This window comes from Periplaneta americana, chromosome 4 (assembly GCF_040183065.1).
Source record: "Periplaneta americana isolate PAMFEO1 chromosome 4, P.americana_PAMFEO1_priV1, whole genome shotgun sequence".
NCBI lineage: Eukaryota > Metazoa > Arthropoda > Insecta > Blattodea > Blattidae > Periplaneta > Periplaneta americana.
Genome location: NC_091120.1, coordinates 170,339,275 through 170,363,487, shown reverse-complemented (window position 1 = coordinate 170,363,487; position 24,213 = coordinate 170,339,275). Strand labels below are relative to the sequence as shown.

At 37.0% G+C, this 24,213-nt stretch overlaps 1 protein-coding gene across 1 annotated transcript in view; it reads left to right on the top strand.

The window, feature by feature from the left end:
• LOC138698419 (heart- and neural crest derivatives-expressed protein 2-like) overlaps positions 1-24,213 on the top strand; it is a 53,749-nt gene that overhangs the window by 6,690 nt on the left and 22,846 nt on the right. Inside the window, exon 2 of the mRNA XM_069824308.1 lies at positions 1,375-2,012. Within this exon, the coding sequence (XP_069680409.1) occupies positions 1,375-2,012 (638 nt within the window). The remainder of the gene's footprint in view (positions 1-1,374; positions 2,013-24,213) is intronic.

Sequence of the window (24,213 nt, the reverse complement as noted above, 5' to 3'; positions counted from 1 at the left end):
TGCAATCTTTGTTTTAAAAATACTGTCTACTACAGTAGACATCCTTTCCGAACCATGTTGAGGACACAACGTCCTGTACTGGACACGGTGAAAGTTTCCCCCTTTCCAAACATAAATTCTATAGACACCCTAGTACCGACAAAAGAACAGTAGCAGTTAAACATCACTTAAACTAAGCTGCTGTCAAGCATTTTATATTACTTCCGTTGTGTGAAGTGAAGCCTCCAGTGGAATGAGGGATGGACTTTAGAGTCTGTTCCAAACTATAAAACTCAAACTTCACTGTTATTCACTTATTCAGTAGGTAATTACTACTGACCTATTTGCTTAGAAAATGATTTAACAGACCTATCGGTAAAGAAGAAAGTAAAATGCATTCCAAATGATCTAAAAGTTCTTCAAAGTATTACAAATAACCAAAAAATGCTGAAAAAATATAAAAATGACCTATTAGTTCAAAAACGTCAAAAAATGCAATATAAGAAATTGTTTTTTTACGTTTATATAAACATAGAAAGGATTTCTATATTAATAGGCATCGTCCTAATGTGAAAAATAAGATGACTTTTCACCAACATCCGCCCCCTAGTCTTCCAATACGTGGGATGTAACTTTAATAGTGGCAACACTCCTGTAAAAGCGAAACGAGACGGAGTTAATTGTTGTCACTTTTACCACATGTTAGTCTATGTCTGCCCCCCCCCCCCAAAAGGACTCTTCCGTCCGACTCACAGCGAATGCGCTGTGGAGAGTTGAAGTTAGTCTCCTGTTAGTTACAGCTCTAAGCGGCTGTGTTTCTCCATGTTTACAAAGCAGGAACAGCGATCTTGGCTGAATGTTAATGCACAGTTTTTCCGTCATCTTTTAGCATAATCTGAGACCAGCGTTGCGAAGAAAACGCCCACACGTTTTGCAAAACTCTCCCATCATTTTGCAGGATAACTAAGGAGCGCAAACGGAACAGCCAGTAGCTGATTTGTACTGTCGCTGGGGGTGGGAAGTGTTTTTCCATTCACCACATTCACCGGACTTAAGCCCCTTTGATTATGACTTAATCCCGAAGATGGTTGGAACCATTTCGTGACGTTCGATTCCGGACTGTTCCCGATATTCTGCAGGCAGTAGGGCGGTCCATCAGAAACATCAACAGAACAGAAGCTGCTACAGGGATACTACTACTTCCACTTCGCTGGCAACAAGTTGTAGACAATGCTGGTTACTACATTGAAGGACTGTAGAAGTTTCACAGATGTATCACTTGTATATTCCTAATAAATAAATAGTTGCCATTATTAAAGTTACAACCTGTGTATACAAACAGCTGTTCTTGCTTCAGACCACTAGTTTTACTAATTTATCTTAACGGTGTCGCAGGTAGCGGTGGTGTGCCAGGCATGGACGGCGGTTTCTGGGGAGCTGGCAACGCGGGGGGCAGCTCCCCGCCCACCACACTCCCCAACAACTCCACGAGCCACCACACAACCCCGTGCAGCAGCTCCTCGTCCGGCCCGGGCACGCCGACAGGCTCGAGGGGCGACGAATCACCCAGCTACGACGAGGAAGCCATGACCCCCCACGACTACGAGCACCCGCACCACCTGCACCACCACCACCAGCACCCGCTGGAAGACCCCGCGAACGGACCCTCGTCGGTGGTGGAGTACACCACGTACTACAGCAACAACGTGCCGGTGCGCGTCGTCAAGCGGCGCACTTGCGCCAACAAGAAGGAGCGCAAGCGGACGCAGAGCATCAACAACGCCTTCGCCGACCTGCGAGACTGCATCCCCAACGTGCCGGCCGACACCAAGCTGTCCAAGATCAAGACGCTGCGGCTGGCCACCTCGTACATCGGCTACCTCATGGGCGTGCTGGAGAGCGACGACCCCGTGGCCTGCGACACCGGCTTCCGGGCAGAGCTCGTGCACACTGGGGGTGCCCGGAGAGCCAGCACCGGCTCAGCGGACTACGTCAGCCGGGGCCAGATGGACCGCAAGACTGCGGGAGACATGGTAAGTCCCCAATGAACCTCACTGATATGGTGGAGAGAGCAGTAGGTTATGTAGATTCGGTGCTAGTTCACACAAAGAATATTCACCCAAATTAAAAATTTGACCCATTGATGATTGACGCACCGGAGAATGGGGCAGGGCATAGTTGCGTCCCACGGTAAAATGCAGCAGATAAAAAAGGTCTCTGTTTTGTGGGCATAGTTGCGCCCCGTTCCCATCAGGTAGAAAAAAGGGGCAGGGCTTAGTTGCGCCCCACGGTAAGATGCAGCAGGTAAAAAAGGGTCACTGTTTTGTGGGCATAGTTGCGCCCCGTTCCCATCAGGTAGAGAAAAGGAGCATGACATAGTTGCGCCCCACGGTAGGATGCAGCAGATAAAAAAAGGATCCCTGTTTTGACGGATAGTTGCGTCCCGTTCCCAACAGGTAGAGAAAAGTGGCAGGGCATAGTTGCGCCCCACGGTAAGATGCAGCAGATAAAAAAAGGATCCCTGTTTTGTCGGATAGTTGCGTCCCGTTCCCAACAGGTAGAGAAAAGTGGCAGGGCATAGTTGCGCCCCACGGTAAGATGCAGCAGATAAAAAAAGGATCCCTGTTTTTACGGATAGTTGCGTCCCGTTCCCAACAGGTAGAGAAAAGTGGCAGGGCATAGTTGCGCCCCACGGTAAGATGCAGCAGATAAAAAAAGGATCCCTGTTTTTACGGATAGTTGCGTCCCGTTCCCAACAGGTAGAGAAAAGTGGCAGGGCATAGTTGCGCCCCACGGTAAGATGCAGCAGATAAAAAAAGGATCCCTGTTTTGTCGGATAGTTGCGTCCCGTTCCCAACAGGTAGAGAAAAGGGGCAGGGCATAGTTGCGCCCCACGGTAAGATGCAGCAGATAAAAAAAGGATCCCTGTTTTTACGGATAGTTGCGTCCCGTTCCCAACAGGTAGAGAAAAGTGGCAGGGCATAGTTGCGCCCCACGGTAGGATGCAGCAGATAAAAAAAGGATCCCTGTTTTTACGGATAGTTGCGTCCCGTTCCCAACAGGTAGAGAAAAGTGGCAGGGCATAGTTGCGCCCCACGGTAGGATGCAGCAGATAAAAAAAGGATCCCTGTTTTTACGGATAGTTGCGTCCCGTTCCCAACAGGTAGAGAAAAGTGGCAGGGCATAGTTGCGCCCCACGGTAAGATGCAGCAGATAAAAAAGGATCCCTGTTTTGTGGGCATAGTTGCGTCCCGTTCCCATCAGGAAGAGAAAAGGGGTATGGTATAGTTGCGCCCCGATTAAATAATAAGACATACCGTGAAAGACTCAATTTTTAAACCACGTGATCGAGGAATTCAGAAACGGTAAAATAGATAAATACATGATCTTAAAAAAATGCAGTTACGTTTATAATAGCCTATTTTTAAGTAATTTATTTATTTTATGGCAATCACTTCCGTGTGTACTATGCCCTCTCCATTATGGTACCTGATTTCAATGCAGCTACCACTATAATATTTTTAAGTAATTTATTTATTTTATGACAATCACTTCCGTGTGTACTATGCCCTCTCCATTATGGTACCTGATTTCAATGAAGCTACCACTATAGGCCTAATATTTTTAAGTAATTTATTTATTTTATAACAATCACTTTCGTGTGTACTATGCCCTCTCCATTATGGTACCTGATTTCAATGAAGCTAGCACTATAATATTTTTAAGTAAGTTACTTGTTTTGTGACAATAACTTTCGTGTGTACTATGCCCCTCGGGGCGCAACTATGCCATGTTCATTCTGCTACCTGATTTCTTCGGAGCGTAACTATGCCATGTCCATTCTGCTACCTGATTTCTTCGGGGGCGCAACTATGCCATGTCCATTCTGTTACCTGATTTCTTCGGGGCGCAACTATGCCATATCCATTCTGTTACCTGATTTCTTCGGGGCGCAACTATGCCATACCGGGAGAATGTACCCAAATAAATTAACCCAAAAGAAAATTAGAACAAAGAAAATTCACATATAGCCTATTATTTTTTTTTATTTTTAGTTGATAATGCAATAATTTAGATGGAACGAAATTTTGAATGGTTCACATATCTTCTGAAATGAAGAACTGTAGGCCTATTTTATTGCAGAAACCGAGTCTTGGATGGGTTTCTTTAGATTTGAATGTTGTAACCACAGGCACCTCAAAACGTCCTTCGTCTTTGAATTCATCATACCTTTGTGAAATATTGTGCAGCCTTATAGTTAAGCTTTTATATTTCCGTTTTTGTAGTTCTTTTACTCTTCGTCATAGATCCAACTCCTGGATTTGAAGCTCCACTTGTTCTACTGCCTCGTTCAGAATTCGTACATTTACCTTTTTCATTTTTCTTCTTATGTCGATGGTTTTAGTTTTGTTGGCATTTATCTTCATCCCAGAGGCTACTTCTTATAGCGGTCATTTAGCTTCAGTGGCATGTCTCCTCGTCTAACAATGTCACATCATCAAAAAATCTTATGCACTTTATTCTTGAAAATGAAATAGATATTCATATAAACTTACACATTTCGGAATACAAATGTTACCACGGAAACGAATTGCTAAAAATGTATTTACTATGAAATTAAGTAAACTTTATCGCAACGGGTGAATTTTCCCTGAATGAGGGTGAGAATGAAAATAGTTGGGTGTAATCACTTTGGGTGAATGTTCCTGGATCAATATTCTTGAGCGATTTTTTTGGGAAAATTTTTTTTGGCCAACTTGAATTGTGCGTACTAGCCTGGTATCGGTTATATAAGCTAAGGTCGCCCTCGGTAGCGCAGTTGGTATAGCGCTGGCCTTCTATGCTCGAGGTTGCGGGTTCGATTCCGGCCGAGGTCGATGGCAAGCATTTAAGTGTGTTTAAATGCGACAGGCTCATGTCAGTAGATTTACTAGCATGTAAAATAACTCCTGCGGGACAAAAATTCCGGCACACCGGCGATGCTGATGCTGATATAACCTCTGCAGTTGCGAGCGTCGTTAAACAAACCATAATTTTTATAAGCTAAGAATCCTGGATTCTGTGTAAAGGTGTCCGTCATGCCAGAAAACTTCATGAATTTCAACGATGCGATTTTTTCATACCTTTCCACTGGCAAAGCATATCTGCGATCATTGGAAATTCCATAGTTGCAATCAGTGCCCTTGAGAGGGTGATACCTATGAAGGACGGCCCGCTATACAAAGAAAGACGGAATTCCCTGTTAACCATTTTATGCAGAACAACAAAAGACTGAGGGGGTAAAGGCCACAGTTTGAGTCGCTTTCTGCAGTGCAGAAGAGAATAAAAATTATGAGATGTATTGAAATTTCTAAATATATTTATATAAAACGTAGTAAATGTAGAAAAATGCATATTAATTATGATTTAGGTGTTTTAGTTCTTAAGGTCCAATTTAGATGTCTTTAGGTTCAGCAGAATTTACATATATGACACTTATGATTATGTTCGGAAAATTATCTAAGAAATTATGAGTGTAGAAGTAAGGAAAAAAATAGGTAAAACGTATAAATCTGATCCCAAAATGTAATCAGATGCTAGCCCACCTAGTGGAGCGACGTTTGTTTAAGTGAAGCGAAGAACTAGAGAAGTCTAGGGAGCAACCAGGCGATTCGCTTCCCCCGCCTCTCTTCGCCTTGTACCAATGAGCGGTGAATAGGAAGAACAGTCAACATATTAATCTTTCTCACTCTTCGAACAGTTCTGGGTATTTATCGAATTAACTTTCTCTGCATCGTCATTCGGTAGAGAATGTACCACGTGGTACATGCTCGCATTTCAGTTACTGTAGTGTATATCTGTGATTTTGGTATCAGATGAACTTGGAAAAGATTCACGTGAAACGTTTTTATAAAGTGTTGAATGTTAACGAAAAGTCATACTCAATTTTAATTCAATAAAAGAAAAATCTTATAAAAATGGGGATGATTAGTAAATGCGGAGAGTAGGAAGACAGAAATAGTTAATTTAACAGACTACTTCGGAAACACTTAACTGTGATATTAATTTAAAAATGAATCCAATTCTCAGTAATGGCATTATTAATTACAATTTCTTTCAAACAACTCATTGGAGTCATATTGATGTGTGAATCGTTTCGACTATCAATTGCATTGTTGTCTCGAGACGAGGCCACATGGAATGAGGAAGCGATTATGAAGTAACTAACGAGAAGACTCTCGTCTTTTTAAATTTCTGTGCAGGGAGTATGAAGACAGGAATGGAAAGAAATATCAGACTTTTATTTTTAAATTCCAAACATTCTTACAATTCCAACCATGCTCACAATAACAATCACCAACTGCATAACGTTTCACGCAGTTATAGGATTCGATTAATCTCTTGTCACAGTTTTAAAGTCGATAGAAATCTGTAGGACATAAAACTAGGGGAGCTTGTGTCTTAGGTAGGGACACCCGATTTTCGGGAACGATTTTCTTCACGAATTTTTTCTATTTGAATCAGGAAAGTTAAAATTGTTATAGTATGAAAAAGGCTAGAGAACAAGTCTCTTTTCATACCTGTAACAATTTTAACTGTCTTGATTCGTGAAAAAAAAAAATCATTCTTGAAAATGGAATGTCCCTAGTCAGAGGTTCACGACATAGTCTATAATAGAATCCGTTACCTGAATAAACTGAAAATTTCTCGCTCCGTCAAAATTTAATTCTGGAGAGAATTTGTGGTGTTATACAGCGGCTCTAACTGCAAGTGTTTTTTTTTCCATCCTGTACCTTAAGTCAAACTATATCATACAACTCGCTGGGAAAAAAGGCATTGCATTACACCGCAAAACCCCATTTTTTCTACAAATTTCGGGGTTTTGTATTACCGTAAAAGCTAACTATAGTCGCGACGCTGTTATTCCCGGCGTGACTCCTCCTTTTAGCTTACGTCTTAGGAAGTGAAGGCTCTATAAAGTCTAAGTAGGTAGTATCGTTCGCCATTTTTGTTCTTTCGTTGCCGAGCTATCAGACGAGGAATCTATTTGTCACACCGTTAAACATTATCATGTCGTAGCTCCTATGATAATAAATCAAACACACTGTAATTCAGCAAATAATTGAGCGGCAAATAACGTCCTCGTGTGCTTTCTGCGAACGCCAACGAAAGAATCAAAATGGCGGGCGATTATATTAAGTATTTATCGAGCCTTAGGAAATGCATAACGTAATCATTAGCGAATCAGAAGACGCACACGTTTAAATGTAGCAGACCTGCAACGTCATTGGCTGCCGGAAATAAGATCGACGGGACTATAGTGGTTATATTTGGATCCGGCAACATTGCATTCATCGAATTACTCGTCTGGGTTGCAATATTTATCTTCAGACCTTGTTGGTGATGGAATTGTTGAATTGCATAGCATATCTCCTGAAATTTCCCGAACGAATGCTTTAATGCACTATGTATTTGAGAATTTTATCGATGATGTTACGAAATTTCCGTCCAGTGTTATGTGCTAGTAAACCATCAGACGATACTCTACCGACGAATGTGGAGAATCGTTACACAGACATCTGAAAAAGCTGTTTTAGTATACCCATTCTACAGTACTATGTTAATACAACATTAAGCACAGCCGGCAATAAAATTGCAGAACGGGCAAGGGTATTCAGCAATGTCAACATACCTTACTAATCAGTAGACTTTGTGGAATTGCCACGAGAATCGCAAGGTTCACTGCGCACGCGGTATAGACTGTACGAGAAGGAGGCGTGTAACGGATGGAGTATGCCTCTGATGTAATACTGAGCAGTGTACTGCGGTTACAATAAAACCTGTATCCTGCCATTCAAGAAATATAATGAATGATCATTGAAGTAGGAAACGTCTAAACATGTAAATACACAATTATTTTGTAGTGAGATATATTAACTCTTAAAATTTAATGTAAGATACTCACATCATCCTTGAATATGTGCATTGCAGTGAAGAGTTACGTACATTTTGAGCGACTGCAAAGTGAACCTCCTCCGATGGTCACTCAAACATTTTTTATATTGGTAAAATGTAATAGGTGCATATTTGAAGAAAGGGAAGTCACTACTTTTTAGTACACCAACTTCAGACGTCTTGTCGTGATCTGATAGTACATCATAAATAATAATAATACGAAGTTGTGAATAGGCAGAATTTTTAGCAATAATGTTTCTCAACTTACATTTCACTTTTTTTTTTAAATTAGTGAATTGTTATTTTGGATAACAGTTTGTGATACTTTATCCACTATATTAAGGGCTTCTGAGAGTTGTAGTTTAGACGATTCTAACAGGGTGATGCTTTTGGACACGATTTTAAAATTAGAACCAATGAACAGAATATCTTCCAATAGCTGTTCAGAAGGCAAAGATTTTACAGCTGCAACAGCAGAACTGTCTGTGCTATCCAATGCATCAATTACTTCCATTATTTTGCCGTAATGTTCTGCATAACAATTAACAGCATCCAACCACGTTCCCCAACGGGTCAAGACTGGCTGCGGGGGTAAGGGTATTCCAGGGGCAATTATTTGGAACAGCAACACTCTCATTGTAGCATGTTTGATTGAATTCTTGTCTGCACTGAACAAATGTTAAGCTTTGACTATTCCAACCACAGTAATGCAAAAACAAGTGCTTACATAGGTATACATTAGCTGTAGCTGCTCTATCTATTTGGACCGGTCACAACTCTTAATATGAACTGCTTATACTTCGAGACCGGGCGGTCGCTCACCTCCTCTATACTACCGTACATCGGCAACCTGATTGCATGCTGCGTGTGGCAATTCAACGAAGTCCACTAATCAGTGATACTAACAAGAGAACCGTCCCAGGTCGTGTAGCTTGAATTTAATGAAAATGCATATTTAAGCTAATTTTCGTACGTTATTTGGTGATAGTCGTTCGTTTCGCTTTTTCCTCGTTTACGAAATATAATGACTTGAAAATCGATGCTACTTATACCGCTTCTTGCGCGTACTCGGATCCTCATAGTTCCGAGACACCGTACCACAGCTCCCGCATGTATTTCAGTTACTATGTCTAACAATGAAGACAAATTTCTCTCACGATTGCCAAATATGTAAGATTTCCCTTTTTAGATATGTTACAAATAGGCCTATCAGTTAAATTACTGCAACGAGGCTTCAAAGCAGACATCCTTTTAGATGAAGAATGGGCTAAGTTAACCTTCTGAGTGCGGAAATAACATATTTAATCCCGGTAATCGCTTAGATAAACATTTAACGCGTGTTAATGGCTCTGGAAGTTTGCCCGATGTAGACATGCCAAGAACACAGATTTAACTGCACCTTGTGTTTTATGAGGAACCTTAGTCCACGGTACTGAGAACGGAGCTCACTGAAGTCTGTTATGGAGATGTTCGAGGTAGGTCCATAGGCGTTGTTCTCGCTCGTGTATTGATCCGAGGCTGGCTTGTTCAAAATTCAGTCGAGGATGAATTTTTAAGAACGACAAAATACCTTTGCATGGCTGTAAATCTGTGAGTCTCATAACATAAATATAGGATAAGCAGAAGAGTCTATATCTTAATGAGAGAGATCCAGACTTTTTCCGGGCCATATCTGAACAAGTTTCTTGCCTCGATAGAAAAAAGATCTCTACGTAGAAATGAGGTTAAAGAGGTAACTAATACTGAAAGCAAACAAACATAAACCCAATTCTGATGTTGTCGAGGAGATGTGAAGACATCTATAACATCGTAACATCTTGTGGAAAGACGGCAACTGAATTAACAATGTTCTGAATGAAGGGGTGCACAAAATTCCATAGTTGAAGTACGCTAAGGCACCTCTTTCCCAACCGTAAAAATGAGTGTGACGAAAGAGACACATACTTTCTTTTAATTAATCACGAATGCACCGAATAGAGGTAGCAGAGAGTCGGGTAGTATCGGACATCGGGTAATATCGGACAGTGAGTTTCTTTCATCTACCACACGATGATAGTACCTGATTGACATGGTTACGTTTCTGTGATGTCGCATAGAGAAATGTAACCATGTCATTCAGGTACTACCATATGGTGGTAGATGAAAGAAACGCACTGTCCGATATTACCCGATGTCCGATACTACCCGACTCTCCCCTACATCAGTGGGAAGAAGTAAGGAATAGAAAAGTTATTACTTCAGAGGTTGGTGCATGAGTGACAAAACATAAGGAAGTGATAAAGTGAAAATAATATGCATGAGTGACACAACTTAGGAAAGTGATAAAGTGAAAATGGTGATGGTGACAGAAAAGACGGTAAGGCAAGGGAATAATAGTGAAAAAGGGTAAGATACAATAACCAAGGAGTGATAATAAGTAGCCTAGGTGGGAATGGAAATGTAGGTCTAATGAAACTGTAGAAACTACTTCGTCTGAAACAGATTAGATTAATGCAGCGGTGACCATAACTCGAACGGCAGTGATTACACGCGAGAGACAGTCTAAGAAGTAGGGAGACGGGGGAGAGGTACATACATGGCATGAAAATTACAACCAGTGGCGGTTCGTGCAATAATATTGAGTTCTTCATCAACCCGCTAATAAAAATCGCAAGCTTTGCTGTATCAGTAATGTCACTACTGTCATCAAGAGCCAATAATATATATCTTGCTTTTCTTTTTAAATATTCCTCATGAACACAATCAGAAACTTCCTGAATTCTCTTCTGGATATTTAGTCCAGAAAGAGCAGTTTTTCAAAATTAATTAACAACTTTCATTGCACAAATTATTTCAGCCACCTTGATCATTACGCTTTTAAAAAAACTCTCCTTCGTCGGAAGGCTTAAGAGAACGAGCTATTTCGTTTGCCACTAGATAGCTGGCTTCCTTACATTTAGTTGTGTCATCTTTCTCTTCATGGCGATGCTTTATGGCTGATTTCAGTTCTTGGAGTTTAATAGCTCGTTTCATTACTACACTAGCACGTAATATTCAATTAGTTTATCTATATTATCATTATTATTATTATTATTATTATTATTATTATTATTATTATTATTATTATTATTATTACTGCTAGTGATAAAGCTATCAGTATTATTATTATTATTATTATTATTATTATTATTATTATTATTAAATCAATAAATATCAAATAACTCATAATAGTCATAAAAATTAAAAAAAAAATGGAGCATAGTAATTATTTTATCATTCAAGGGAAGATGTAGGCCTATATGAGCCGTTCAGAGCAGAAGTGATGTAAGTCAAAATTGGGTAATGAGGTTTAAAGTAAATGTTCTGTAAAATGCAGCGCATAGTAGCAATTAATATGTCTTTCGTGCTATCCACTGACTACTAATAGTTTAAATAAATTGAATACTAATTGCTACTTAGCGCTGTATTTTACAGAATGTTTACTTTAACCCTCATTACCCATTTTTGACTTACACCACTTCTGCTCTCAACGTTTCATATATTGAGGCACTTATATAAGAATTATGGTAACACTTGCTGATCAGTACTAATAATAATAATAATAATAATAATAATAATAATAATAATAATAATAATAATAATAATAATAATAATAGTAATAATAATAATAATAATAATAATAACTGTATTCAGCGTAATGCCCTGTAATGTCGCTTCTATATACTACTACTAATTGAACCGCTGAGCAAAGCAACATTATTACATTTTCTCCGATAGAACAGCGAATAAATTCCTCTTCCCATTCTGTACGAAAAATTCTGTTACTGGTCGTAGAGACAGAGGGTTTGTAGAGCAACATGGTACCGACACTGCTTACCTTCAGTACGTGAGCGAGACAGAGAGCAATGTACAGGAAACTCCCCTTACCAGTATGAAGTCTTTGATTACACGATGTAATCACGATACCCAGTTTGGTCACCGCTGACCTAGATCTTTCAACACCTGTATTCTTGCAATTTATCTATCATTAAATGTGAGTACAGCATCTAGTACACCAAGTTCCAACGCTGACATACCAACAAACACATGTCTTGGGGCTCGGTACCAAACAACGTTACTGAACGATTCATTAGTATTCTGGGTTCTTTCTCTCAAGTAAATCAGAATGAGCAAGATCTTAAAACACAGACTTTATGAAGCATTAATTTTACTACAAAACAAGCCAAACTACAGCCTTCTAAGACAATTAATTCCTGAGATAATAATTTTTTTGTGAAAAGTGGTAATGTTTTTCTCTAAAACATAAATACACTAAATTTTTAAAAATATATTTAAAATAGTAAATATTCTAATATCTTAATAAACCAAACACCAAATTAAGCATAATGAACCATACTTTCATAAAGTATAAAAAAAATTAGAATGCCATTTTTTTCATTTTGGGTGTAGATGACTCCCCTTAACTCAGTCGTTGTTGTTGAGACCAATAGTTACCGTACTTACTGGCTTTTAAGGAACCCGGAGGTTCATTACCGCCCTCACATAAGCCCACCATTGGTCCTTATCCTGAGCAAGATTAATCCATTCTCTATCATCATATCCCACTTCCCTCAAATCCATTTTAATATTATCTTCCCATCTACTTCTCGGCCTCCCAAAAGGTCTTTTTCCCTCCGGTCTCCCAACTAACACTCTATATGCATTTCTGGAATCGCCCATACGTGCTAAATGCCCTGCCCATCTCAAACGTCTGGATTTAATGTTCCTAATTATGTCAGATGAAGAATACAATGCTTGCAGTTCTGTGTTGTGTAACTTTCTCCATTCTCCTGTAACTTCATCCCTCTTAGCCCCAAATATTTTCCTAAGCACCTTATTCTCAAACACCCTTAACCTATGTTCCTCTCTCAAAGTGAAAGTCCAAGTTTCACAACCATACAGAACAACCGGATTTTCCATATTTATTCTGTGTTTAATTTCCTTCCGACTGACATTTATATTTGTTACTGTTGCTCCCAGGTATTTGAATTTTTCCACCTCTTCAAAAGACAAATTTCCAATTTTTATATTTCCATTTCGAACAATATTCTGGTCACGAGACATAATCTTTAACTTTGTCTTTTCGGGATTTACTTCCAAACCTATCTCTTTACTTGCTTCAAGTAAAATTCCCGTATTTTCGCTAATCGTTTGTGGATTTTCTGCTAACACATTCACGTCATCCGCATAGACAAGCAGCTGATGTAACCCGTTCAATTCCAAACCCTCTCTGTTATCCTGGACTTTCCTAATGGCATACTCTATAGCAAAGCTAAAAAATAAAGGTGACAGTGCATCTCCTTGCTTTAGCCCACAGTAAACTGGAAACGCATCTGACAGAAACCGACACCAATGTGACAACGAAAATAACACGGCGTTCCGGTACGTGAAGACGTCAATTTCGAGCCCTGATATAATAAAGAAGTATGACAAAGTTCAGAATTAACTTCCAGGACTGCCAGTAGAATGGATCAGTTGCGTGCTGGTAGTAAAACGCTGTCAACGGAGGCCCAACTCCTCGGTCGCCCAATTACCAACAAACACAAAACACGTGTACGAGTTCTAGTCAGGAAGTGACAAAGCTACCAAAAGCGGGCATTAACTTCCTCAACTCCTCTATATTCGGTACAGCTGGAAGAGAGTTGGGAGGCAAAAAACCCACAATAAACAAATTAACTGACGTATCACATATCCGTCAGCGAGCAAGTCAATCTTCGTGTAACGCCGACCCGTCACGTCTGCTCGAGTGTTTACAGATAGGATGTGTTTAGCTCAGCTATATGTGTCACTTCCACACAATACATTTCCTGGGAGCCTGATTTAAAAACACACAGTATCAAACTGAAGCACTGCATTATTTCCTGCTGTTTCTTTTACAGAGTTTATTTCACTTTCTCTTAATGCGATATATAAGAAAGTATGGTCATAACTAAATAACTTACTGAAAATATTCCGAAATGTTACAGTAGTACTCATTTGCACTTTTCCAGCATCCTGCATACAGAGAAAGTGGGTTTGGGCATGTGTGCAGCGGGTTCTGAACCACTCGATGAATTTTGTTCATTTTCAGTATCTACGAGTCGCTTTATCCGCGAATGATGTTCGCGAAATGCAATAATGTATGTATGTATGTATTTATTTACACTGCAAGTGGGCAAGCACCCGGTGGCAGTGGTATATACAATATTAACAATACACAGTTAAAAATTGAAGTAAAAAAAATGCGATTTTATTTGAAATAAAAAAACACAGTCGCACTCAACATCGAGAATAATGTGATAATTCTTTGTGGATTTTTGTGTTGTATGATGAGATTGGCCAGTTAGTACCGTATGGAAAACTTTTTTTTTCTTTCTACCTTTCTTTCTTTCTTTCTTTCTTTCTTTCTTTCTTTCTTTCTTTCTTTCTATCTTTCTTTCTTTCATTCATTCATTCTTTCTATCTTTCTTTCTTTCTTACTTTCTCTTTCTTTCTTTCATTAATTCTTTCTATCTTTCTTTCTTTCTTTCTTTCTTTCTTACTTTCTCTCTTTCTTTCATTAATTCTTTCTATCTTTCTTTGTTTCTTACTTTCTCTCTTTCTTTCTTTCTTTCTTTCTTTCTTCCTGCTGTTATTTCTTTCTACCTTTCTCTCTTCTCATTCTTTTTTTTTACCGTTCTTTCTTTCTTTTCTGTATCTTTCTTTCATTTTTTCCACCTTTCTTTCTTTGTAACTTTCTTACTTTCCATCGTTCTTTTTTTCTTTCTTCCTTTCTTTCTACTTTTCTCTCTTTTACCTTTCTTTCTTTCTACCCTTCTTTCTTTCTACCGTTCTTTTTTTCTTTCTTCCTTTCTTTCCACCTCTCTCTCTTTTTACCCTTCTTTCTTTCTACCCTTCTTTCTTTCTACCGTACTTTTTTCTTTCTTCCTTTCTTTCTACCTTTCTCTCTTTTTACCCTTCTTTCTTTCTTTCTTTCTTTCTACCCTTCTTTCTTTCTACCGTTCTTTTTTCTTTCTTCCTTTCTTTCTACCTCTCTCTCTTTTTACCTTTTTTTCTTTCTACCCTTCTTTCTTTCTACCCTTATTTCTTTCTACCGTACTTTTTTCTTTCTTCCTTTCTTTCCACCTCTCTCTCTCTCTTTACCTTTCTTTCTTTCTACCCTTCTTTCTTTCTACCCTTCTTTCTTTCTACCCTTCTTTCTTTCTACCGTACTTTTTTCTTTCTTCCTTTCTTTCTACCTTTCTCTCTTTTTACCTTTCTTTCTTTCTACCCTTCTTTCTTTCTACCGTTTTTTTCTTTCTTCCTTTCTTTCCACCTCTCTCTCTTTTACCTTTCTTTCTTTCTACCCTTCTTTCTTTCTACCGTACTTTTTTCTTTCTTCCTTTCTTTCTAGCTTTCACTCTTTTTACCTTTCTTTCTTTCTACCTTTCTTTCTACCGTTCTTTTTTGCTTCCTTCCTTTCTTTCTACCTTTCTCTCTTTTCAGCTTTCTTTCTTTCTAACGTTATTTTTTTTCTTTCTTCCTTTCTTTCTACCTTTTCTCTCTTTCTTTCTTTTTACCTTTCTTTCTTTGTACATTTGTTTCTTTCTGTCTTCATTTTTTCCTTTCTTTCTAACTTGATTTCTTTCTTCTCTCTGCCTTAATTTCTTTCTTCATTGCTTTTTTCTTTCTTTCTTTCTGCCTTCACTGCATTCATTTCTCTACTTTCTTTAATTCTCTATAGGCCTATCTTTCTTTCTGTCTTTTTTCTTTCTTTCTTTCTTTCTTTCTTTCTTTCTTTCTTTCTTCTGTCTTTCTCCCTTTTTCTGCCGCCTTTCTTTCCCTCTTTCTACTGTATTTATTTCTACCTTATTTCTTTCTCTCTTCCTTTCTTTTTCTCATTCTTTCTTTCTTTCATTCTTTCTTTCTTTTCTTCTTTCTTTCTATCTTTTTTTCTATCTATCTATCTATCTATCTATCTATCTATCTATCTATCTATCTATCTATCTATCTATCTATCTATCTATCTATCTATCTATCTTTCTTTCTTTCTTTCTTTCTATCTATCTTTCTTCCTTCCTTTCTTTCTTTCTATCTATCTATCTTTCTTTCTTTCTTTCTTTCTTTCGTTTTACCACTCCGGTATCGACTTACAGACTCTCTACATCCCACACACTTCCTTACGGTGTGATGTTCAAAGAGATAAACCACTCAGGTCCATGACAATATTCAGTTGGCAGTCGCATCATCTGACAACATTATTTGTCCCGCTCACACGTGTCAATAGGGTAATGGCGCAGAGGGACGACGTCGACCGCAGATCATTATCTGCTAATCATATTAAGGCGTGTGGCTGCAACTTCATTTCTTGACGGGGGGAGGATCATTATCCCCCTTCAATCGATAGCAGCGCCTCTCACGGTGTCTCCACTTAACACAATTACTGCTGCTGTTATTTACGATAATTGACCTTTCGCAAACGTGGAAAATAGCCGTAATGTGATTAAACCAACTGCGAGGACGAAAGTAAAATAAACGATCGCTATTGTGGAAGACACTTCAATTACCAAAAGTAATGTCGAAGATTTAGATTATGCGCGATGACACCGCTCCATGTGGCGAATACAGGAACTAATGAGTAATGGATGTGCTTTGTTGCAGATATGGTAGTAGGCTTTGTTCTGTTTGGGTTCTGGGCGCAGACGTGTGGAACGTTTTGTTTTGTGTGTTTTGCGATTTAGAGAGGATTTCTCCCACTACAAAAAACATCCTCGCCTCTCATCATGTACAGATTACACCGAACAACAAGAATTTTGCTCCGACTTAAAACAATGAGTCCCTTATGGTTTGATGTGCGCTGAATCCGAAAATGCATCTCTTTTCTTCGTATCACCTTAGGTTTTGAAGATATACTATGATTTCCTTTTTGATAAGCGCTCCCCCAGGAAACATCGGGCGCGGGTTATAAACCAAAACAAAAGCTAATGTATTTTATGAGTTTATTACTTATTTACAGTTTATTATGGTTGTTGGCATGTTATTTTGTACTGCTAATAAATAAACAGATATTGGTCCCTTCTATCAAGTAAATTTCGTAACAGTTCAAAGTGAGATCTACGCAATGAACAAACAAGGATGTGGTTTTTAGTATTTAAAGGAAACGTTTACCAGTTTGAGTGAAGGAAAATTAAAAGAGGGCATTTTCATCGGTCCACAAATTCACAAAGTTATGGCTGACCCTTTGTTTGAAGAAAAAGTTTCCGTTACAGACAGAATGGCATGGCGCGCTTTCAAAGATGTTTGCTCAAATTTCCTTGGAAATTCTAGGGCAGAGAACTACATAGAACTTGTTGTGGAAATCATGTTAAGTGCATATGACAAAATGGAGTGTTATATGTCTCTCAAAATGCACTTTCTACATTCTCATTTGGATTTCTTTCCTCCTAACTTTGGAGCGGTAAGCGACGAGCATGGGGAAAGATTTCATCAAGAAATATCTGAAATGGAAAGGCGATATAAAGGAAGATCATCATCCAACATGCTTTCAGACTATTGTTGTTGTTTTCTAATGCCAGGCGTTTGACAATAAAGTCATTTGACCTCTTGCACTCCAATATTTTTCAAAGATATTATCATGGTCAGCCACTGAAGCACAGATTTTGAGGTATTCCGAATCCATTTCTTAATTGCAGACTATTGTTGGTTCCTTGTAAAAGACAATCCCGGGTCTAGTTATAAACAGAAGTCATCCAGAACATTATTTGAAATGTAAGTTCAAATTCCGAGATTTTTCTCATTATATGCTTGAAATATTTTTATTGTTATTGTGCTTTAAACTATGTAACATCATTTTTGTATCCAGTACACATTTTTCAAGTACTATGAGGAATTCTGAATCCCTAGTGTGTTGTAATTTTATCAGTAGCAGCGAAAAATTAAAAACAAATAAGTTTGGCATAAAAAAATTCATTTCATTTTCCCGGGAAAATGATACGTGATGGGGCAATTTGAATTTTAAATTCAGATTTAGGGTACACATATTAGTAATATTCACCTATTTTTATTTCGAAGGAAGACAAAAAGTAAAAATTTGTTCTTCAGTGTTATCCGAAGCTGGTACGATAATTCTCAATTTCTATCACTGCATTTTCCTACAAGCGAATTTGTAGAGATATCTACTTTCAGACACAAACATATCCAGTATATAATGTATAATAGAGTGGAAGTGAAATAGCCTAACCCTGCAAATTTTCGGAGCGAATAGCTTATGTTCTATGTAACGAAAAAGTGTAATACCATTTATGGAAGGTCCATAGTTTTCTCAGGAAAAAAAAAGGCCCCCCCCCCACAAAAAGTTTAACACTCTCATATTTTATAGCTATTACGAGTAGGACTACAGTCTAGTATATACAGTCACGAAACTCAATACGTAGGGAATATGCATCCATAGATAGTTGCTAACCACTACGATCGCTACTATCGTCTCATCACAGATAATGCGAAATAATACCGGCACAATCTAGGCATTGTTCCTAATACCCTCAGCAACTCAAGTTTCGTGACTTTATATACTAGACTGTGGTAGGACCGTTATTTTTGTCCATATCGATAGAAAAATCGAATAAGGAATCATTTATTCCTCTGACGTATTTCAATAGCATGGACGATATTAGGGTTAATTTAATTCAAAAACCACTAATGTGAAGCCACTGACCGATGCGAACAGCTTGAAAAATTGTGGCCAGAAAGGGAGATGGAAGGTAATTCACCTCATAGACGTGAAAGTATCATCTTATATATCTATGGTTCACCTATACTTGTTTGTTTGAAAGATGGGACATGACAGTTTAGCGGCCGAACTTGAAACTACAGTGATATGTTGCCAATATGGACTACCATTCCGTTGGACGCATTCGTGTCGACGGAATTTAGATACCATGCTGATACCAAAGATTATAATATGCTACATAATTGAAGAGGAAGGGTTGATATCAACTGAAACTCTAACCAATCAACAAGATAGACGACTTGTGGACTACCACGCTGCCAACTGATGGAAGCTATCAACTGAGGTTACGATGGCTGACGTTAAAACATTCATTGACAATTGACGCAAAAGTAACAAAACAACACAAAAATCGACAGAGAATCAAAGACGAAACGTACCAATGCATAATAAATATCGCCAAGAGAGCTATTAAACATTCGCCATGTAGGAACGGTAAGTTTGGCAACTCAACAGTTGTTACCATAGCAACAGGCCTACCACGCTATGTGACATTCAGTTGTTTTTCCGATCGCAACGCTCCTGTCATGCCCCATCTTTAAAAAAAAAACAAGTATAGCAAGACAGATCTGACTTCTTACATCTGTATTACGAGAAGAAAGAGCAGTGTATTAGCGGCGATGTTTTTAGACTGCTGAAATTACCAACTCAATTTTTTAATTAACAGTGCATTTAATCACAAAATGTAATATAGGTTTTCTATTCATTTAAGTGTACCCTACCGTCCCTTTCAATCCGAAGGATTATTTCACTTCCACTCTGTATATAGAATGGTTTACGAGAAGTTACCGCCATTTACGCAGCATTTTTCCAAAGATATTTTTAACAAGATGTGTCATATAAACATGGGTTCTAATCTCAATATTTTCAGAGTTACACTAATTTGAAGTTGTTTGTAAAATACCATTAGGCCTATTCTTGAGTTTTAAGGGTAAAAGAATATTACAGATAAAGAATGAACTATTCAGAAGTATCATTTCTTCAATTAGCTAGTATTCTAAGCTAAAAATGTGTTGTGAATCCCATAGTCACAAAATTTTTTCTTCGATTTTTAACTACAAAATTACATTTTCCTTACGCAGTTATCACAACAATTTGTTACAAATCACGCCACTCTTGTAAATTCTTTAAAACTGTACATTAGGATGCATAATTAAATTGTCAATAATGAAGTTTCTAAAGTCGTATGATTTGTAACAACTGTTGTGATAAGTGCATAAGAATGATATAAGTTAATTTTCAGTTAAAAATTGAAAAACAACTTCTGTACAAAGCAATTAACAACACTAGCCAATTAAAGAAATGATATTTCGGAACAGTTCATTCTCTATTTGTAAGATTCCTTTGCCCTTAAAACTAAAGAAAAAGGTATTTTACGAACAACTTCAAATTAGTGTAACTTTGGAAATATTGAGATTAGGACACAAGTTTATACGACATTTTTTGCTCAGAATGTCTTCGGAAATAAGCTCTATAGTGGCGGCAAATCCTCGTGAATCACCCTGTATATGGATAGGATTATATAAAATGAACTCTGAAATATTTATATATACATAATTAATATTTAAAATTTCGGACACATCTTCAGAAATTCTCATTCCTTTATAAAATTTACACAAAAGGAAACCACGAATGGTAATTACTTCATTCAAACTTACAAAAAATATAGGCTATATCTTAATATATAAAATTGAATATGGGTATGTATGTATGTATGTATGTATGTATGTATGTATGTATGTATGTATGTATGTATGTATGTATGTATGTATGTATGTATGTATGTAGCCTATGTATGTATGTATGTATGTATGTATGTATGTATGTATGTATGTATGTATGTATGTATGTGTGTATGTATGTTCTCTATACAAATCTACACGCTTTGACCGATATGTGCCAAAGTTTGCACATTTAACCTTCATAACCAGGAGAAGAACATAGGCTACATTAAAATTGTACAAATGGAAGTTAAATTAATTAAAATTGTAAAAAATAAAAATAAATAGATCAAATATTCACGTATAATATTAAAATGCAAAATCTTCTACAGTCAATTGTTTTTTATTATTGTCTGTTGTATTCAACATCGACTTTCACGAGGCCATGGAAATTTTAACACGAAATTAAATTACATTGTTGTTACACATCATGAAGGCTAAAACTAGATAATTCATGCAATAAGTATCTTTACGCAGTCCAGGACCGTAATTCCTCGATGCAGTTTTGTAGATAGTGAGCAAACTGTTTTATACAACAGAATTGTAGAATTCTTTGAAACTACAAGGTTTGCTACCACATATTTACTTAATAATGAATAACCAATAGTACTATTGCGAAATATTGACCCACCAAAATTATGCACGAATAAGAATTGGTGTGAAAAACTCATACGAAACGTAATAAAATTGGCAATATTAACTGCAAAAATAAAAGATGTTTTTATTCCACGCATTGCTAGGATACTCATTCAATTTTAAGCAACTGCAATTTCAATGCCATTAGCATTTGTAATGGCCATATTAAAATGAAGCTCAAGGACAGTCGCTCAAAGTTTCAGACGTTAACTTAAAAACTGCGTGTTTTGCACATCCTCAACTATATTTTACACAAAGAAGTGACAAAAAAAAATTACACATATCAATAAGCAATTCAATGATACTTTTGTCATGTTGCTAATGTAGTATGTGAATGTACACAAGCCCAATGAAAATAACGTATTAATTCTCAAAATATTGTTGTTCACGTTGCAAATTTAGTATGTTAAGCGTTGTGGAAATAAAAATCTCTTAATTTCTAAAATATCAGTAGGCCTATACGTTTCTAAGAATATTAGTCTTTATTTTAAAAAATGGCTTATTGCGGGTTTATATTATATCTGTATTCTGTGTATAAAATTAGAAAAAATATAATATGTTCTGAATTTATGAGATATAGTTTCAAGTTATATTAAAAAAAAAAAAGAACTGGGTATGATATAAATGGGTGTACAGCGGTCAAGAGGCAAAAAAATCTTCTAATATAAATTATATATATATATATATATATATATATATATATATATATATGTATACTGTATATTGATTCGATGCTGAAACTGATAAGAAACAGGAGAAGGAATTATATTTTCTTTGGGTTTTACTTTGTTTATAATTTGATGTTTCTATTACTTTATTTGTATTTCTGGCGCTGTGGAAGAAAAGGCCTAATGGCCTTAACTACATCAGAATAAATAAATAAATAGACAGACAGACAGACAGACAGACAGACAGACAGACAGACAGACAGACAGATAGACAGATAGATAGATAGATAGATAGATAGATAGATAGATAGATAGATAGATAGATAGATAGATAGATAGATAGATAGATAGATAGATAGATAGATAGATAGATAGATAGATAGATAGATAGATAGATAGATAGATAGATAGATAGATAGATAGATAGATAGATAGATAGATAGATAGATAGATAGATAGATAGATAGATAGATAGATAGATAGATAGATAGATAGATAGATAGATAGATAGATAGATAGATAGATAGATAGATAGATAGATAGATAGATAGATAGATAGATAGATAGATAGATAGATAGATAGATAGATAGATAATCAAATAAATAAATAAATTAAATAAATAAATAAATAAATAAAAACACGTAAATAAATAAATTTAAAACAACAGTTTAACGTCAGGCACATGATATGTTTTCTTTTCGGTGCTTGATTTACAACTGTTTTAAATTGAGTTATCCCTAGCAGGCACTTGGCTAAGCAGTTCATTAATTCATCTAAGTAACGTTAAGTAAAGATTCATCTTTATGGGTGAGGAAAGCTTAGTAAAGACAATTCGTTTTGGTTGTGTACAGTTAGGTTTCCGAGATTTCCGAAAATTTAATAACCAGTTTAATTAAAAAATAGAAGCAGAAAAGAAAACCCGGGCAACGCCGGGTGCTTTCAGCTAGTATTGAATAAAATGCACACATCCATAATAATTTGCTTCGGCGCGTACATTATTACTAGCGAAAGATAATGATTTCTGGCCCTACACTAAAGACTGGTGACTTTGTTTCGCAAAGTCTTTGAAATGGATCGCAGTTTAAACAACAAGAAATTCGACTCGCTGCCTCGACATCTGATAATAATTGAAGTTACGTAATGTTGAAGAATTCCGCTCTTTTTAATTTCATTATCGCCGCGCAATTATGCAGAACCTCAACGATACTCAATGCAGAATAAAACATAATATGATAGGCACGCCGCAAGATTGTTATAATTTAGCGAAAACTTACACGAATGCTGTAGCATAATAACAAAGCAAACCCGATAGTGCCGTTGTCAGTATTTTTAATAATTTAATCTACATTTAATTGAAGAATATTTAAATTATCATATCTAATTAAAACGAACCTCTACTTTACACATCTCTATTACGACCTCTACTGCTTTACGCCTATCCTATCTGGGGCGGAGCTGCAATAAGTAAAATTAAACACATGCAGTCATTTCAAAATAAAGTCCTACGAATTTCACTCAATTCTCCTTGGTTTGTCCGTAACAGCCGTAACAGAGAAACTGGTATTAACACAACCAGTTTATTCATTCACAATCTAGAAAACGTTCCAGGAGCCGGCCACTATGTACTCTCTCGGAAGGACATCATTTCTCACCAGAATCAAGAGTCCACTTCCCATGGACCTAATATTATAATCAAAATTTATCATTACACCAACCTATATAGGCTAAAGTTGCCTAATTCCGTGATACGTTTTTTTCACTGACTATCGCGGGATTGGGTATCTTGCTAGAAAGTTCACCGATGTCTCAAAAGTAGGTGAAAGATGCACTCTTTTGTCTAGGCCTATGGCGAGTCCTCGGCATCACTTCATTTCCCCCTTTGATTTGATTACCCGGTTGGGTTTTTCCGAGGTTTTCCCCAACCATAAGGCAAATGCTGGGTAATCTTTTGGCGAATCCTCATCGTTGTAGAAAATTACTTTGTAAAACTGTAAAAAATTGTAAAATATTTTAAAAATTTGTAAAAATTATAATTGTAATATTGTAAAATTTTTTACTTCTTCCACATCTTAAAACTTCATTGCTCATGTAAGATCTATGGAAGATAATAAATAAATAAATGAATGAATGAATGAGATGTCTGGCACTATGATCGAACGGCAAAACTTCAACTGACATTCAGTTTAAAAAAGTATCACGGGATTATGGGTATCACGGCATTACGCAAATTTACCCTACACAGTGGGCCAAAAAAAGGCACAAAATTTAAATGGTTATATTCCACTAGCTAATGATTTCACTTGAAAGTTTACTTCACAGGCAAATTTCACAGTCCTTGCAGACCGGGAAAGTGCTGTAATATTTAATTTTTTACCATTTATTAAACATTATTTATTTTTTGTAAGGCAGTGCAAAATCGATCTTTTATGCCGAACTAAGCATTATGATCTTACGAGTTAAGCAGGCCAAGCCGTTTGTTGTGCTATCATCATTTGTTTTCTTCCGTTTTGA